At 41.8% G+C, this 18,351-nt stretch overlaps 1 protein-coding gene and 1 long non-coding RNA gene across 4 annotated transcripts in view; one reads left to right on the plus strand and one right to left on the minus strand.

Annotated features, from left to right (window-relative positions):
- ANO4 (anoctamin 4) overlaps nucleotides 1-18,351 on the plus strand; it is a 322,929-nt gene that overhangs the window by 255,187 nt on the left and 49,391 nt on the right. For all 3 annotated transcript variants that reach the window (XM_050934624.1, XM_050934633.1, XM_050934643.1), the window contains 3 exons: nucleotides 7,671-7,835; nucleotides 14,610-14,646; nucleotides 18,185-18,296. In XM_050934624.1, coding sequence (XP_050790581.1) covers nucleotides 7,671-7,835; nucleotides 14,610-14,646; nucleotides 18,185-18,296 — 314 coding nt within the window. The remainder of the gene's footprint in view (nucleotides 1-7,670; nucleotides 7,836-14,609; nucleotides 14,647-18,184; nucleotides 18,297-18,351) is intronic.
- The window catches only part of LOC127042744 (uncharacterized), a 439,524-nt gene that overhangs the window by 215,872 nt on the left and 205,301 nt on the right, over nucleotides 1-18,351 (minus strand). The window lies entirely within an intron of this gene.

Here is an 18,351-nt window from a genome sequence, read left to right on the forward strand (position 1 = left end):
CTAACCTTTGAGTTCAACAAATACCTTTTAGGTGTTGGAATCATGAAAAAGGTGTTGGCATCATGAAATTGTCGTGCTAGGCAAACCCACCCTCTGAGATTGGAACTTGGTAAGCAGAGAGCAACAAGCATCTTCATGTGCCTGGCCATATGCTCCTGTACCCATCGCAAGGATCAGATTTGGGATTCACCAACATATTGGGTTCAATCAGCAGCCAAACAGGGGTGCTGGAACAATTTTTATAGTGGGGGTCCTGAAGGCGGAAACCACGTGTTTGGATTGTTACTATTATTTCAAGCCAGCTAGTTCCAGCACCTATGCAGCCAAAGCCAAATTTCTCCAAATTTGGGCCAACTGTATTTATAGGAAGCACTTTGACTACAAATTATGACTGTTCCTGGCTCTCACATAGTGGTGTGTTGGTGACCTTGAGGAAGTCTTCATCTCTCTGTCTGCCAATTTCCCCATCTACAAAATGGACGTAATGGTACTTACTTTATAAAGTGCTTTAAGTTTAGTGGGAAAAAGTGCTTTGTAAGCACTAGGTATTCTGATATTCGTCAAAACCAGGAACTGTGTAGAATGCATTGTGCATTGACTTTTTATTTTCTCCATCGGCTTCAATAGCAGAAAATCACCTCTACTTTTCTAACAAAGGCAATGTCTTAAATCTTTTACGATTCCTACCCTTGAAAACTGCTTATAATATGCTCCAATGTCAAACTCAAACTTTCAGCATTTTATAAATGATTATCGCTGTGATAGCTAAACACTGTATGTAAATTGGTTAAAAAAAAAACAAGACAAAACAGGAAGCCTGCCTCAGGCTAATAGGTGAGTTCTATGTATGTTTTCAATTTTGTGATGTAGTTGGATAACTTTAAGCTCATAGAGGAACATAAATAAACATTCATACAAATACTCAGAGTGAACCATTATAAAGTCTTTTAATCGGGAAAAGTATTTAAATTGTTCAAAATTTCAGAACAAATTCTCATAGTTAATTAGACTTAACATTCAACATTTGGACCCTTAGTTAAGAAAGCATTTAAGCATATGCTTAAAGTTTAGCATGTGGGTAAGGGCCTTCCTTATTAGAGATGTTTTCCTGAACTGTGGAGTTAAGAGAGTCTCTCTCCAAAGTAGCTATTTATTTATTTACTTACTTACATTTACAAATTTAAATCTAATTTAAATTTAGCACTGGTGAAAAGTGCTAAAGCAAGTGTAGCAAATGAAGTGTCAGGTCCAAGGTTAGAATCCAAGTACATCTCTTCCTCGATATAACACTATCCTTGGGAGCCAAAAAATCTTACCGCGTTATAGGTGAAACCATGTCATACCGAACTTGCTTTGATCCACTGGAGTGTGCAGCCCGCCACACCACCCCCCACACCCCCCCCGGAGCACTGCTTTACTGCGTTATATCTGAATTCATGTTATATTGGGTCATGTTATATCGGGGTACAAGTGTATTTTGGTTTTGGAACTTGTACCTAACCCACTGAGACATAATTCCCCAGCTAAATCATTGAATCAGTTTGTGCCTTAGTCACCCCATTTGGATATGGTGGCTAATGAAATGCCTTGCGCTTGCATAGTATTTTTACATATGTAGATCTTAAAGCTCTTTATAAAGTTAGATAGGCATTATTAATCTGGATTTGTAGTTGGATTGTTTACATGGGAAAGTTATTGCACAGTAAACTAGGGTGTGAATTTACTGCACACATTAGCTATTCTGCACTAACTTCCCCTGTTGACACTCTCATTGCACACTAAAAGTGTCCTCAGTGGTTTCACTTAATATACTTTGAAGTGCCTGGTTTTGCTTCCATTGAAGATTGTGGCAGAACATCCACTAGTGTTAATGGAACTACGAGTGGGACATAACTCCCAGTGATATCAGTGTTAGCAGGTTTGGACCCAAAGCTATCCACAGTAAAAATGATCAGTAAGTTTGCTTAATTACAACTTATTTTCTTCAGATATTGCTGATATAGGTTTTCAAGTAACTTTTATTATCTGGAAAGTCTGAAAGAGAAAGAAAGCTGATCTATAGGGAGAAAAAGAAAATTACACAGTCAAAGTTTCAAATCAGGATACTTTTATAATGACGTTAAACTCAAAACTCAGAGGGTGATTTTAAAGAAAAACTTTGAGGAAATATTCTTCCTTGCTTCCAAAATAAATCTGTCAATTGTTAAGCTAAATCAGTTTTCCAATACAAAGTTATAAAGGCTAACCGAGGACTTCGTAGTGGAGGCTGGCTGTCACCACCTTTTTATAATAGATTAGACACAATGTTATCTTCAAATTCAGGATCTTTCTACCTGCAACTGATCTTATTTTCAGAATGCAACACTTGCATTAAAAAAAAAATACACAAGAACCCTGTTTGCTGCCCCCTTTCTGAGCTAGGTTGCACTAATTCCCATCCAAAATTAACCAATTTTTGTTTGGGTTTGTGTCACCAGCTGCTTCCTGCCTTCTTCACTATTGATAATGAGTGCAAATTCATTGTACGCAGGGCAGGGCTAGCTCTAGCAATTTCACCTCCCCAAGCACAGCGGCACGCCGCGGGGGGTGCTCTGCCGCTCGCAGGCCCCGCAGAGCACCCCGCAAAGCATTAAGGCATGCCTGCGGATGCTCCACCGGAGCCGCAGGACCAGCGGACCCTCCGCAGAGACGTCTGCAGGAGGTCCACCGGAGCTGCCTGCTGCCCTCCAGGCAACTGGCAGAGCGCCCCCCGTGGCATGCCGCCCCAAGCATGTTCCTGGAGCCAGGCCTGACACAGGGTGAAGTATGTATATAACCTTTTTGACCTATGAGAGGTCTTTTAAACTTCAGCTAATACTAACTTCAAATGCTAAACACTTAATCAAATATCTCATGATCTAAAGCCAGCATGAATTTATCAATCTTCCAAATTGCCTTTTTCTCTTTTTTAAACGAAGAGTGCTTTGTGCTTTACCGTAGTGAAAAGCTCTTGAAATTATCATTTGGGATGATGTCACTTCTTTTGCCAAAGTCGGAGATCACTTGAATATCCAGGCTTCCAAGTTCTGACTTAAATCTAAACCTCATGATTTTTCAAGTACTATTTGGCTCTGGCAAAACAAATTCTGGACTGTATTATTTTAGCCTCCCTTCCCCCACCTTGTTAATCTTAGAAACAAGCCAAGAATGATTTTCAAAATTGACTTTTTGTTGTTTTTGTTTGAGTAGCACAGGCTTCCACTGGGTTAGAAATACATGGATTTTTTAAAATGAAATATCCTTGAAAAACAGTATCTTAAAATGAGAGAAAAGGATGTTTTGTAAAACTTAAAATAAAAGTAGTTCTGTATGTTTCAGTAAACCCAAACGTCACCAGGTTCTGCTTGGACCTTCATTTACATCCATAAAGAGAAGTGGTTGAACCACAAAGCTAATGGGGCTGTAGCCCGCTCCACCTTCCAACTGCCACCCTGAAAATTTCTACTTACTTCGATATCTGGATGCCTTAATATAGTTTGGTTTTGGAGATACCCCTGCAAAGTCAAATGCATTTTGTTGTTAGCAACAGTAGTGTCAATGATAAACACACTGCAGGCTCCTTGGAATGTTAGTGCATTGAAATAAGAGTTTTGCCCAATCTCTCCACCTACTGGTGAAGATCAATCTTATATTTGTCTTAATATATTAGCCAGTTAGATTCCCAGTGAGTGATATCTACTTAACATCAAAAGTAAGCTTGTGCTGTCAATTTAAAATCCAGAAATAAAATATCAATATTGTGCTGACTCAAAAATAGCTCTATGGATAATGTTATGGTGTTTTCCAAAGTAAAGTGTTAGTGAGATATCCTGGGTAATTTAAGGGAAGGGATGGGGGCTGGGTGGGAATATTTAGGTGATTTTTATATATATACACATATATATGTGTTGGATGACATGAAAATCTTTCCGATATGCTGCAGCATTTAGTTGTGCCAACCTAGATTTCCATATTAGTTTTGCATCAGAAGCAGGAAGTTTGCCAATCAGTGGGATCATTGGATGATTTGAGGTGCTAAAACAACACTCAAGGAAGACGAGGCCATTGCAGAGAAGCTATATGACTTTTTTGATCAGTCTTCGCTGCAAAGGATATGAGGGAGATTCCCAAACCTGAGCCATTCTTTTTAGGTGACAAATCTGAGAAGCAGTCGAGATTGAGGCATTGATAGAGGAGGTTTTGGAACAAATTGATAAACAGTAACAAGTCATCAGGGCCAGATGGCATTCAGCCAAGAATTCAGAGGGAACTCAAATATGAAATTTCAGAACTACTAACTGGTATGTAACCTAACACTTAAATCAGCTTCTGTACCAGATGACTGGCAAATTGGTGAAAACTACAGTAAAGAACAGCATTATCAGACACATAGATAAACATGATATGTTGAAGAGCCAACACTGCTTTTGTAAAGGTAAATCATGCCTCACCAACCTATTAGAAATCTTTGAGGGGGTCAACAAACATATGGACAAGGGTAATCTAGTGGATATAGTGTACCTGGACTTTCAGAAAACCTTTGATAAGGTCCCATACCAAAGGCTCATAAGCAGTCATGGGATATGAGAGAGGGAAGGAATAAATGGTTAGTTTTCAGAATGGAGAGGTAAATAGCAGAGTCCCTCAGCAATCTATATTGGGACCAGTGCTGTTCCACATATTCATAAATGATCTGAAAAAGAAGGTAAACAGTGAGATGGCAAAGTTTGTAGATGATACAAAATTACACAAGATAAGTAAGTCCAAAGTAGATTGTGAAGAGTTACAAAGGGATCTCACAAAGCTTGGGTGATTGGGCAACAAATTTGCAGATGAAATTCAATGCTGATAAATGCAAACTAGTTCATACTGGAAAACATAATCCCAACTATACATACAAAATGAGGGGGTCTAATTTAGTTGTTACCACTCAAGAAAGAGATCATGGAGTCATTATGGAAAATTCTCTGAAAATATCCAATCAATGTGCAGCAGCAGTTAAAAAAGCTAACCAAATGTTAGGAACCATTAGGAAAGGGATAGATAATAAGACAGAAAATATCATAATGCCGCTATATAAATCCATGATAAATATAAATCCACACCTTGGATACTGTGTGCAATTCTGGTCATCATGTCTCCAAAAAGATATTAGAATTGGAAAAGGTACAGAGAAAAGCAACAAAAATAAGAGTATAGAACAGTTTCCATATGAGGAGAGATTAAAAAGACTGGGACTGTTCAGGTTGGAAAAGAGATGATTAACGGGGGATGTAATAGAAAACTATAAAATCATGAATGATGTGGAGAAAGAGAATGTGTTATTTACCACTTCATATAACTCAAGAACCTGGGATTCACCTGATGAAATTAATAGGCAGCAGGTTTAAAACAAACAAAAAGAAGCACTTCTTCACAGAAAGCAGTTAACATGTGGAACTCTTTGCCAGGGGATGTTGTGAAGGCCTGAACTGGGACTGGATGACAGGGAATGGCCCATTCAATAATTGCCTTGTTCTGTGCCTTCCCTTTGAAGCATCTGGCATTGGCCATTGTCCAAAGACAGGGTACTGGGCTAGACGAACCATTCCTCTGACTTAGTCTGGCCATTCTTATAGTCTTATTGCTCCTAATAATGAAACTTACAAGGTATAAAGATGAGGAGTAGTATGAAACTTGACTGCTAGTTTCTATCTTTAAAAAAAAACACCTGTATGTTGGTGAATGAAATGGGGAAATCAGATATTTTAATCCTATTCCTAATACTCTGATTATGGAATTCAGCATTTAAGCCCTTGCCATACTTGAGTAATTGGTGATTGATCCAACCCTAGAGGGTTATTCTTGAAGAAGCCAAAACAGCTTTAAAATGGCTCGTATTGTTAAATTCCTGAATCTGTGAATATGAGTCACATTTCTTCATATTAGTTATGTGGTTACAATCTTCCCTGAAAGAAACTTACAAATCCTGAATTTAACACTGGGCATCCTAAGCCAGAAATGATCCTTTGTAACTGTGACATTTGTATGCCTATCAGAACCTTTGTGGCTTAGAGTTAGCAGAATAGAAGAGTTTCCGCTCAAATTTTTAGAATGAGTGGAGACAATTTTAATCACTTTTTTACCATTAGAATAATTTATTTCAGTTGTTTTACTGTCAAACTAATGATTTTTTTCTCTTAAATAGTTATGACTGACCAAACGCTTCTTTAAACATTAAAGCCAAAATCCTGAGCCCCCTAAGGGAAGGTGTTGGAAAGACCATCCCTGTCCCTTAAACCCAAAGCTGTCCAGCCTCAAGTTAGTGCCTAGTGTAAATTACAGCAGCCTCAGAATTACTGTGTTTTACTCTGGCTGCCCATCCATTCCAACAGGTAGGGGCCATATGGGCTTAGGGATAGCCACACCTGGGTCAAGAGAAAGGGTAGGTATAGAAGTTTCCAAGGCCACTCTATACCACCTAGGAATCCCCTTGTCCACAGGGCATCGTCCTCTAGCTCACTAGTAAGGTAACTTTGTGGCTGCTCTATGCTTCCACAGTGGAAAGAGTAGCTTTAATGGATCAGATGAACTGGTCCTACATGTTCACACACACTTCAACCCCCTTGTCACATTTCTCTACATATGGATTATGCCAACCACTGTTAAATCAATTCTATAAATAAAATTAAGTGAAAATGGCTTGATATTCTGGGGTAGGGGAGAGGTGCTGATTGTTTTTCCTAATTAACTATCATGTATCACATTTTTGTCAGGTTTTAAGAATGCATTCACGTTGTAGTATTACGTGTGGACACACCAAACCTGACTGGTTTCTAGTCAAGAAAATTTAATTACATGGTAACATAGCTAAAAAATAGTATATAATGTAGAGTGGATATGATGAGTCATCCATGCTAATAACAAAATGTTTGAGCTCTAGGTGACTGGCTCAAAAGGAACATGAGCTGGTCATGACAGTTTAATGCCCAACTGTTCTGTATGATATGTCACAACTGACTTAGTGACCTCAGCTCAACTGCAAAATTTTCTACATCAGACACCTTTTCTAAGTATTATCAAAGATGCCAGGGATGAAATTATCAAAGAGATTGAATTTACCATTCCTAAATATAATCCCTCCAAAATAGTCCAGTGAAGCAACTTATTAAGGTAGTGTGACAAAACTCTCTGTTGCTTCCTGTGCAGTATTTAACCCAGGGTGAAATTCACCCCAGGCAAAGGGGCAGCACAAAAGCCTATGTACCACTTAAATATTCAAAGTATGACTGATGTGAGCCATAAGCCATATACTGACCCTCTCCAGAGTGGTGACTTTTACTCAGTGTAAGTGAGGTGAAGCTTTGATTTCCAGAGCTAGCAATCAAGCACCATTCACTAACACTGGAAAACAGAAAACAGTTGTGTTTTTCAAGAGAGTGATTAAATGTAGACATTATTTTAAACAGATATCAAGTATATTTTATATTATAGGAAACGGAGAGGAAATTAGATATTAATCCAGATGAACCCCTCTCAGGAAAAAATGATGCATGTTTCAGGACTTGTTTTTTTAAGATAGGTTTATTTTTATAGTCTTGAGAATTTCAGAAAGAAATCAGTTCCAATTGTGAGGGATTTCAGGCTTTTCTGTTTTTCCCCACCCCCTTTAGATCTGTGTGGTGATTGCTGCTGTTTTTGGCATTGTTATTTACCGTGTTGTGACTGTCAGCACTTTTGCAGCCTTTAAGTGGGCTTTAATCAGGAATAACTCTCAGGTTGCAACTACAGGGACTGCGGTGTGCATCAACTTTTGCATCATCATGCTACTGAATGTGGTAAGTAGAGATAACCAGGATCCATAAGCAGTGGGTATAATAGGCCAGGATGCTGGGTTATCGGTTTTGGCGGTTTGCATGGGCTGGGCTTCTGCCGGAAGAAGTTTTTGCTTATTATTATGCACCACGCAGGTTCCAGGGTGGCTGAGGAGGTGGTATCTGCTACTCAGCTTCCCCCATTCATCAGCAAACTCCCTGGACTCCACAGAAATTATTGATGAACCTGGAAAGCTGAGTTGCAGATACTGCCTCCTCAGCCACCCTGGAACCTACACGTCGCATACAAAAAGCTCAGGTTCTTTGGAAAGAGCTTTTGCTTTTCCTGCCGGGCAGCTTGAGGACTTGGGAGGGCAGGCACGGCACAGCTGGGGCAGCTCAGGACTCCTCTGGCCATGGGGGGGAGCGGGCTCGGAGATCGGCCCTCTGGCAGACAGGGGGTGGGGTTCACCCACTGCCCATGCTAGAATCTAAAGCAAAGTGCATACAGGCACTTGATCTATGTGTGCCCCAGTCTGCATGCTCCTGAATGCCCTCAATTGCTACTGACTTAATGGGAGTTGAAGATGCTTGTTGGGTTTGACTCTTAGTACCTACCATACTTGTGTAATTGGCTTCAAAATTCACAATACATGTTTGAAAAAAATCTACAAATTATATTTTAAAGGAACATATTCAAGCCTAGTTGGTTCAAATTTGTCCTACACGTTATTTCTTCTATTTGTCTGCAAATTGCAAGTAATTCTTTATATGCTTTTTAAAATAAAATAGTTTAGTGTTCTTTTTTAATATAGGGGCCAAACTTGCTCGTCTCTTATTCACAGCAGAATTTTCCCCTTAGGGATAGATATATACAGATTCTCTTTCTACATGAGAGCACTTACCTGCATTGAAAACTTCACAGGGAGGGATTGACATTGAGTGGCTATGAACTGTTCCATCAGTTACCTCTAATGCTAAAAGCATGCCAATCACTGCATTCTAAGAGAGAATTCTGGGAGGGTGGATTGAGTCTGGCTTGTGAGTCTGATTGGGCCTGGGATAAAGGGATTCCTAGGCCGTCTGTTCCTAGGTGGTTAAAGTTCCAGTGGGGTACATCACAATGGGTTGGGTAGGTAAAGGGTGAGTTTTCCCATCCTCTAAGGTGAGAGAGTTCTGTTGGTTTCCCAAGTGCTTCTGACTATCCATGTAGCAGTGATTGTTGGATGTGTTTTTCTGTCACCTGCTCTTGACAAGATGGTTGCATCCTTTTCCTTCAGATGCAAATGTTGCCAGTTACCCATGTCATTGCCACCTCGAGGTTGTGTTATTGCAAACACTTCACAAACAGCTACATCTTCAAGCCATCCAAAAATTGCATCTAATTCAGAATGTCTTGTCTCACTTAGTAAGTGGAGTGTCTTGCTATAAGCCTATTATTCCTTAGCTCCATGAGCTACACTGACTCCTCAATTAGGCCTTGTCTACACTACAGGGAAAAGTCGATCTAAGCTACACAATTTGAGTTACATGAATAGCATAACTCAAGTCGATGTAGCTTAGATCTACTTACCATGGGGTCCATACTACACAATGTCGACAGGAGATGCTCTGTCGTTGACTCCCCTGACTCTTCTCAGTCCGGTGGAGTACAGGAGTCGACGGGAGAGCAATCTGCAGTCAATTTAGTGAGTCTTCGCTAGGCCCACTAAAAATCGATTGCTGATGCATTGATCGCCATGCATCAATCTCCCGGTAAGCATAGACAAGCCCTTAGTTTCTGTGTGAAGTATAAGATGTTAATTTCAACCAATTCATGTATAAATGCTGCCTACTAGAGAGACCACTTCACTTCCTATGTGATACTGAATTATTTGCAGTCATCTGAGCTATTCAAACTAACAGCCCTGGTTTACATTCAAAGTGGCTGTGAGAAGCCATCACCACAGGAATTCCCTTCTCCTTCTTTGCACACTCAAGCCTGCATTTGGTGTCCTTTGGGACAAGTTGAAAGATTTGTCTGGTTTCCCATGCATTTCCCAAGGGAGAGAAAGGGGAGAGTTGATTGAGAAATTGGAGAAGGATAGGATAGAGACCAATAGTGAGTTGAGAAGTTGATTTGAGGACTCTGTAAATGTTTCTTAATGTATTTTGTTTAAAATCTGTAGCTTTAAATTTTTTATTTTTTTAAGTAGGCCTAGATAATGTGATAGGCATTATGAAGAATAAACATAAGTCAGCGTATACCTCTGTCAGCAAAGAACTCACCACCAATCTTCCAAACGTGTGTACTGAGGCAGCAATGAAACAACTCAGAACAGAAATAGATTACACTTTCTAGCTCCCAAAGACTTCTACTGTTAAGGGGAAAAAATTAAAATAATGGAAAAAAGCCATGAATAGATTCCTTGTTGATTTTTTTTCTGACATATCAAGTGGAGTATTGCAAGAAAAACTTCTTAAACCTTACAGCTACTAACAAGAAATAAATATTGTCTGTGCACTGGACAATAAGGTGAGGACCAGGGAAAATAAGATCCCGTAAGTATATTAAAGCATGACCATGAAACATCTTTTACAGAGGTGGTGAGGTTTTGAACTTAACCTTTTGCCTTCCACACTGAATTACAATAGGCAGTGGGTTACAATAGGCAACTAATGGAGAGCTTCTAAAGTACTAACAGCTTCTGGCTCCCGTGAGCGATCAGACAGTTGAGTCCTATTCAAGCTGTAAGCACATAAAAATGAAGAAAAGTCACATGGGGCAAGCAAAGAGAGATTAATATAAACAGAACTTGAGGTGAGATGAGACAATAGATGTTTAGAACAGTCTGGGAATCCCTGTAAGACAACATGGACTGCAGCCAAAGACTCTAGGGGCTTGTCTACATCAGAAAGTTGCAGCGCTGGTGAGGGAGTTACAGCGCTGCAACTTTGAAGGTGTACACATCTGCAGGGCACCACCAGCGCTGCAACTCCCTGTTTGCAGCGCTGGCCGTACTCCCGTTTGTCTCGGGTGTAGAGGATCCAGCGCTGGTGATCCAGCGCTGGTAATCCAATGTAGACACTTACCAGCGCTTTTCTTGACCTCCGTGGAAGGAGGAAGCCTCTGGTAATCAAGCTGGTCTCCTTTCCCGGTTTGCTCTCTCGTTCCCGGAGCCCAGAGCAAGCAGGTCTCCTTCCCTGCGGTTTGCTGGGTGGCTCCGGGAACGAGAGAGCAAACCGCGGCGAAGCGGGTCTCCTTTCCCGGTTTGCTCTCTCGTTCCCGGAGCCCAGAGCAAGCAGGTCTCCTTCCCTGCGGTTTGCTGGGTGGCTCCGGGAACGCGAGAGCAAACCGCGGCGAAGCGGGTCTCCTTTCCCGGTTTGCTCTCTCGTTCCCAGAGCCCAGAGCAAGCAGGTCTCCTTCCCTGCGGTTTGCTGGGTGGCTCCGGGAACGCGAGAGACAAACCGCGGCGAAGCGGGTCTCCTTTCCCGGTTTGCTCTCTCGTTCCCGGAGCCCAGAGCAAGCAGGTCTCCTTCCCTGCGGTTTGCTGGGTGGCTCCGGGAACGAGAGAGCAAACCGTGGCGAAGCGGGTCTCCTTTCCCGGTTTGCTCTCTCGTTCCCGGAACCCCCCTTGAAGCCGCCCAACAGCGCTGCAGTGTGGCCACATCTAACACCACTTGCAGCGCTGGTTGCTGTAAGTGTGGCCACTCTGCAGCGCTGGCCCTATACAGCTGTACTAATACAGCTGTAACAACCAGCGCTGCAAAACTTTAGATGTAGACATGGCCTAATACAATTTCACAACCTGTCTGATATAAGCATCGGGGAAAGCTCTGGGTCAATCAACCTCTAGGTTGGATGCTTTGAGAGCTGGATGGATAATATAGTTATGCATTCATCTTGACAAGATTTGATGACAGTCAAGCTGACTGTCTCCCAGTTAATCATGCAGCCTGCACTGAAAGCAATCACAAACTTCATCTTGGGTAGTAAAACCTGTTCATACCAGTAATATCACCCAAGGAAATATGAATCCTGAATAAAATGGGATCCTAAATGAAGCCCTTTGAGATTTGTAATAATAAACTGTAGTTGCAGAAAAACTGTTCCAAACATTGTTAACAGAATCACAAACACTGTCTGATCCAGGAGGAATAACAACAAAATATAATATTCACACACAGACATGCAGGTCATTGATGATCTGTAAATGGGCGCTCTCCGTGCCAGGATCAGGGTGTCAAACACACAGCCCTTTAGCCCTTGTATATTCTCCATAGGGAAGTACTTTTAAAGCTGGGAAGAGACCAGCTTTTCAATTATTTACATCAAAAATAGGATTCAAATCACCACGGTTTATTTCAGACAAGGCAGAAAGCTCTACAGGAGAAATGTTGTTAATAGCTATGACAGAATTTCAAATTACTTGAGTTCCTAAGCAGCTGGTTTAATACGTAGCCTGTGTATAACTCACTAAACCTTAGCAACAGTTTATAAAGTAAATTGCAGAAAAAGGAATAGGAAACTAAAGGCCCAATCCTGAAAGATGGGGAGTTCTTTGAAAAGGTGTTGTGTCCCCTCAACTCCCATTAATGTCTATAGGAATTGAGGACACTCAACACCATGCAGGATCTGGCCCCAGATCAGTAGAAGGGGTAATACTATTTGAGGCAAATGGATATAGTGATTTAGTTTTATAATAAAAATGAATACTGTGCATTTATATGGTATGTTGTACGTTCACCACTGCATAAATGCTAACTCATGTCAAAGCTCCTCTATTATAGAAGCTAGCAATCATTCAGAGGAATTTGAGACCATGATTCCTGCTATCATAGACAAGTGCCAATAAGGATTTAGAAGAACATCAGTGGTTCTGAATAAAGAAATACATTTGGCAACAATGATGTTCTCTGAGCTCCTATGTCTCTCTCCAAAGGAGAGAAAGACAAGGTCTGTTTTAGTTAGAACTAATTTGCTTGTTAAGTTTTCCATAATTTCCCTTGCGTTTGCAGAATTAAATGACTTTTTACAGATGGAACGCAACGCTAAACTTTTCATTGAAATCCACACACTTTTCAGTTTCAGCGTCAAAGATTTTCAAGGTAAAAATTAGTGTTTTTACTCAGGTATAGGAGAGCACATGGCCTAATTAATATGGCATTGGTCTGGGAATGAAGAAACCTGGGTTTTATTCCTGGCTCTGCCAATTGCCTGGTTTCTGACTTGTTTTAATTTAGATGGAATAAGGGGCTCAAAGAGTCAAAGGTATTAACGGCCTCTCACTGTGCAACATTAAACAGTGTCAAACAAGGTTCAGGGTTAGGTTTATAGAGATGTCAGCCTGCTTGCTACTGTGACAAATGCTCCCATTAAAAGTCTTTTACTAAAGATACAGAAAAAGAAAAAAAACCACACAGTTGTTTAAGCATTTGAAATGTAAAGTGTTAAGTGAGGCTGTCACTTTAACAACATCCCTTGTTCCCTTTAGCTGTAGAGTCTTTAAAAGGAGAAGAAGAAAAAAAAACCTTGTTTGACAGTCTGTTAGCTGGTTTTAAAGATGGTAGTAACTGTCCTTTTGGGAAAAAAAGAGACATTAGTTGAGATGGCTGGAGCTGTTAAAGTCTGATCCTGTTTCCTAGGAGGCAAAACAGGACAAAACACACACACACACACACAAGGGGAAAGAGAAGAACAACAAAGATTAAAAAATGCAGCTTCTGTTTCTGGTGTTGACTCTCATATTCAGCCTCAGTGTTGGAAGAAAACAGGCCCAGCACACAGTTTTATCAGCCACTCCAAGATCTGCAAACTCATTCCAGCATCAGGCTGTTTAGGGCATTGCCTTTAGATGCCTTTCTGGTCACTGGCTTACAGCAGTCTTGGAGAGCCTTACCAGGCAGAAGGAGACAGGTAGGAAAAGGAGAAATAAGTTAGTTAGAGAAGGGAAAGGGCATGCTCAATGGATGTGGGTGTCTGACAAAGTCTCTCATCCCAGGTAGTGTTGGATTTAGCCAAAGCCGTTGGAGGTGGTGTCATCTGGGTCCTTCTCGCTCTCTGGCCTGGTCAGGTTAGGCCATCTCTTAGGATTAGGCAGAAGAAGGTCCGTTGGTATCACACTGGGTCCTGAGATCTAAGGAAATGGAGGAGGTGGCAGCCATGATGGTGAAGCTTGCTCCTTCCCTTCTCTTTGTCTTTCAATCAGCCAGCAACACAGTACCCAGTGTCGCCCTGCAACCCCCTCCAAAAAAGTCTCTTTGAGCATCCCAAAAGGGGAGTGATGGGCGGAATAGCTTGTCCTCCCATTATTTGTCCACCAACTGATACACCAATTTTGGTTCACTGATTTTTGGTTCCACACTTTTCTTGTTTACCAAATATGATCTTACGAAAGTCCTTGAGTGATATCACTCTGCCTTTTTGTTTGGACAAGTTCAGTCTGTCTCTCTCACTTTTAAACCTTTTTCCCATCAGTATTTGTTAAATTGACAATTAAGGGTAAATCTGTAGACCTAGTTGTCGTAACAGACCTTGGACAAATTACTTAAGCTTTCTGCATCACATCTGTACAAGGGGATAATGATAACTCTCCTCCTTTGTAAAAGTGCATCTATGGATGAAAGGCACCACATAAGAGCTAAATAGTGTTACTTAGTAGTATCACAATGCCAACAAATTTTACCAAACAATGATTATCAGAATCTCAGTTTTAAAATGGAATAATAGTTATTCATCCTAGAAAACAGACCTATATTGTTAAAGATGTTAAACTGAGCTGGTCACATTTTTCAGAAGTTATTTCTTATTTGTTGCAGTTGTATGAAAAAGTTGCTCTTCTTCTGACAAATTTAGGTAAGTGGTGATAAATATAAAACTGAAATACTATTTTATTGATTTTTGATTATACTTCAGCTATTGTTTCATTTTAAATACTGAGTGTCAGGTTTCAGAGTGGTAGCCATGTTAGTCTGCAGCAGCAAAAACAACAAGGAGTTCTTGTGACACCTTGGAGACTAATGAGTTTATTTGGGCATAAGCTTTTGTGGGCTAGTACCTGCTTCATCAGACTGACCTCACACTTGGTAAGGCAACTCACATCTTTTCATGCATTTATAGCTGCTCCTGTATTTTCCACTCCATGCATCTGATGAAGTGTGTTCTAGCCCACAAAAGCTTATGCCCAAATAAATTTGTTAGTCTCCACGGTGCCACAAGGACTCCTCGTTGTTAATACTGAGTGTGAAATCCTAGCTCCATTGAAGCCAACTGGAGTTTTGCCATTGACTTCACTAGGTGCAGGATTTCTCCCTGAATCAGTATCCCTGTCATATTTGCAAAATGCTGCCTAGATTAAAATAATGCATGTTTTTTAAATATTGTACTGTGTTTCTAACCACATTTATAACTGTGTTTATAGTTTTTCAAAATATCTATCAATACGACATTTAATTTCAAGTCTCATCTTAAAACCGGATTGTTGCCTAACAACAAGAAAATTGCTCTTTCCCGTCCTCTCCCAGCTACATCCAGCCTGATTCCTAGCTAAGCTTTAATTCGTAGATACTATAGAAATGGAGCTCTGATCTGAGATGCTGCAGCTGGGAGAGGAAAAGGGAAATCTCCGTTTTCAGTATTAACTTTTATTTTATTACATAACTGTGCATGGTGCTTTACAGACAAATTAAAGTCATGGGGCCACATCCTTAACTTGTGTAACCTGACAGAGCTCAGTTGAAGCCCATGGAGCTATGACAGTTTACACCTGCTGAAGATCTGGCCCATGATTCTTGTCCTAAATATCTTAAATGCTAAGGACTCAGCTGAACATATGCTTACCATAGGGCCTGATTTTCAGAGATGTTGCCTACCCACAACTTCTATCAGCTTCAGCTAGAATTGTGGGCACTCAGCACTTCTGAAAATCTGGCCCATAGTGTGTATTACTGTGATTACTCCTATTGAAATCTATGGGGCTACTCAGAATGGTAAATACCATGCCCATTACTGGCAAGCATTTGCAGGAGTGGGCCAGTTGTGTAGATATAGCACAAGAAGTGTTGACTGTTTTAAATCTAGTCTTGAGCACTGCTCAGAATGGGAATCAAGTTCCCCGCTTCCTTCATTATTTATCCACCTGTTTCAGTGCATTTTGTCAAACTCCTAGATTGAGAGCTCTGTGGAGCAGGGATTGTGTTTGTTAGTTGTTTGTTTAGTGTCTATTACAGTGCTATCCTGAGGCCTGTAGAGGTTCCCTGCATGCTACAGCAATAGAAATAATTAAAAATAACCATGAAGAAAGCATTTCTTTCAGTTGTGTGTGAAGTCCGCTTCAAGTTGAGAATATATCATGCTGCAGATTAGTATGCATTCTGCCATCTAATTGTAGTAGACTACAGAAATGAAAACAACAGAAGAGAAGCTGAGTTTATAGTACACGGATGAATCCAGGAGTAGTTCTTCGAGTGCTTGCTCATATCCATTCCAATTAGGTGTGCGCACGCCGCGTGCACGTTCGTTGGAGAACTTTTTACCCTAGCAACACTCGGTGGGCCGGCAGGTCGCCCCCTGGAGTGGCGCCGGTATGGCGTCTGATATATACCCCTGCTGGCCCGCCCGCTCCTCAGTTCCTTCTTACCAGCCATGTCGGTCGTTGGAACTGTGGAGCACGGCTAGCTGTCCTCCACCTCCCTAGCGTTTCACTCCTGTGTAGTATCATGTATATAGTTCTTTTATTGTAGTTCTAGTTAGTGTTTAAAATTAGTAATTTATAGTTCTGTATATAGTTATAGAGGATCGGGGGTTCGCCCCTTTTCCTCCCCCCGGTACCAGGGCCCATGCCCGGTTCACCGGGTTTCAAACCTTGTGCAGCCTGTCATCGGCCGATGCCCACAGGAGATCCACACGACTCCTGTCTGAGGTGCCTAGTCGAGTCCCACCTTGCGGACAAGTGCCAGCACCCTATGGTGTCAAGATTCATCAAGGGCTTGGAGCGACTATACCCTCAGGTCAAACGGCCTACCCCTACTTGGGACCTGAACCTTGTCTTAACCAGGCTCATGGCGCCCCCCTTCGAACCTTTAGCCACATGCTCACTGCTGTACCTGTCCTGGAAAGTGGCCTTCCTAGTCACTATCACCTCGGCTAGATGAGTCTCGGAGCTTCGGACACTGACTGTGGACCCTCCATATACTGTATTCTATAAGGACAAGGTACAGCTGCGACCACACCCGGCGTTCCTCCCTAAGGTCGTCTCCGCCTTTCATGTTAACCAGGACATCTTCCTGCCAGTCTTTTGCCCAAAGCCGCATTCCTCCAGACGGGAGCAACAGCTCCATTCTTTAGATGTCCGAAGGGCTCTCGCCTTCTACACTGAGAGGACCAAATCCTTCCGCCGTTCACCTCAATTGTTTGTGGCAGTGGCGGAACACATGAAGGGCATGGAAATCTCCTCCCAGCGTATCGCATCCTGGGTGACATCCTGCATTCGGGCATGTTATGACTTGGCCCATGTTCCGACGGGTCCTCTTACTGCCCATTCTACCCGGGCTCAAGCTTCATCTGCCGCGTTTCTGGCCCATGTCCCCATACAGGAAATCTGCCGCGTGGCCACCTGGTCTTCCGTACACACCTTTGCATCACACTATGCACTGGTCCAGCAGGCTAGAGATGATGCCGCCTTCGGCGCAGCGGTTTTACATTCCTCAACGTCTCACTCCGACCCCACCGCCTAGGTAAGGCTTGGGAATCACCTAATTGGAATGGATATGAGCAAGCACTCGAAGAAGAAAAGACGGTTACTCACCTTTGTAACTGTTGTTCTTCGAGATGTGTTGCTCATATCCATTCCACACCCGCCCTCCTTCCTCACTGTCGGAGTAGCCGGCAAGAAGGAACTGAGGAGCAGGCGGGCCAGCAGGGGTATATATCAGGCGCCATACCGGCGCCACTTCAGGGGGCGACCTGCCGGCCCACCGAGTGTTGCTAGGGTAAAAAGTCTCCGACAGACGTGCACGTAGCTTGCGCACACCTAATTGGAATGGATATGAGCAACACATCTCGAAGAACAACTGTTACAAAGGTGAGTAACCATCTTTTGTCTATTTTAGTCCAAATGAAGGAAATTGAATGTGTGTGTTACCTCTAGCAAACTGGCAAACCATTTCTTATAATCTGTAACCTTGTATAGCCAGCTATAAAACATCAGACGAGGTTAGTAAGAGTTTTTACAAACCCACTTGCTGTGGATTTTTTTTTATACAAATTCTGCTGTCATCTTATAAATTGAGACCAGCAGGCAGCTTTGCCGTCTCTAAAATGTGCCTGCAGTCCTCAGTGTAGTAAAATTGCTAATCTGATTAAACCTCTCAAACTCTGTTTTCTTTATTCACAGAGCAGCCTCGGACTGAGTCTGAGTGGGAGAACAGCTTCACTTTGAAAATGTTTCTTTTCCAGTTTGTCAATCTGAACAGCTCTACCTTTTATATAGCATTCTTCTTGGGAAGGTAAGAATCAGTATCTGCTCTGTCTTTGTGCTTGCAATAGAGAGCAAAGAAGAAA

The sequence above is a fragment of the Gopherus flavomarginatus genome, chromosome 1 (genome assembly GCF_025201925.1).
Source record: "Gopherus flavomarginatus isolate rGopFla2 chromosome 1, rGopFla2.mat.asm, whole genome shotgun sequence".
Lineage (NCBI taxonomy): Eukaryota > Metazoa > Chordata > Testudines > Testudinidae > Gopherus > Gopherus flavomarginatus.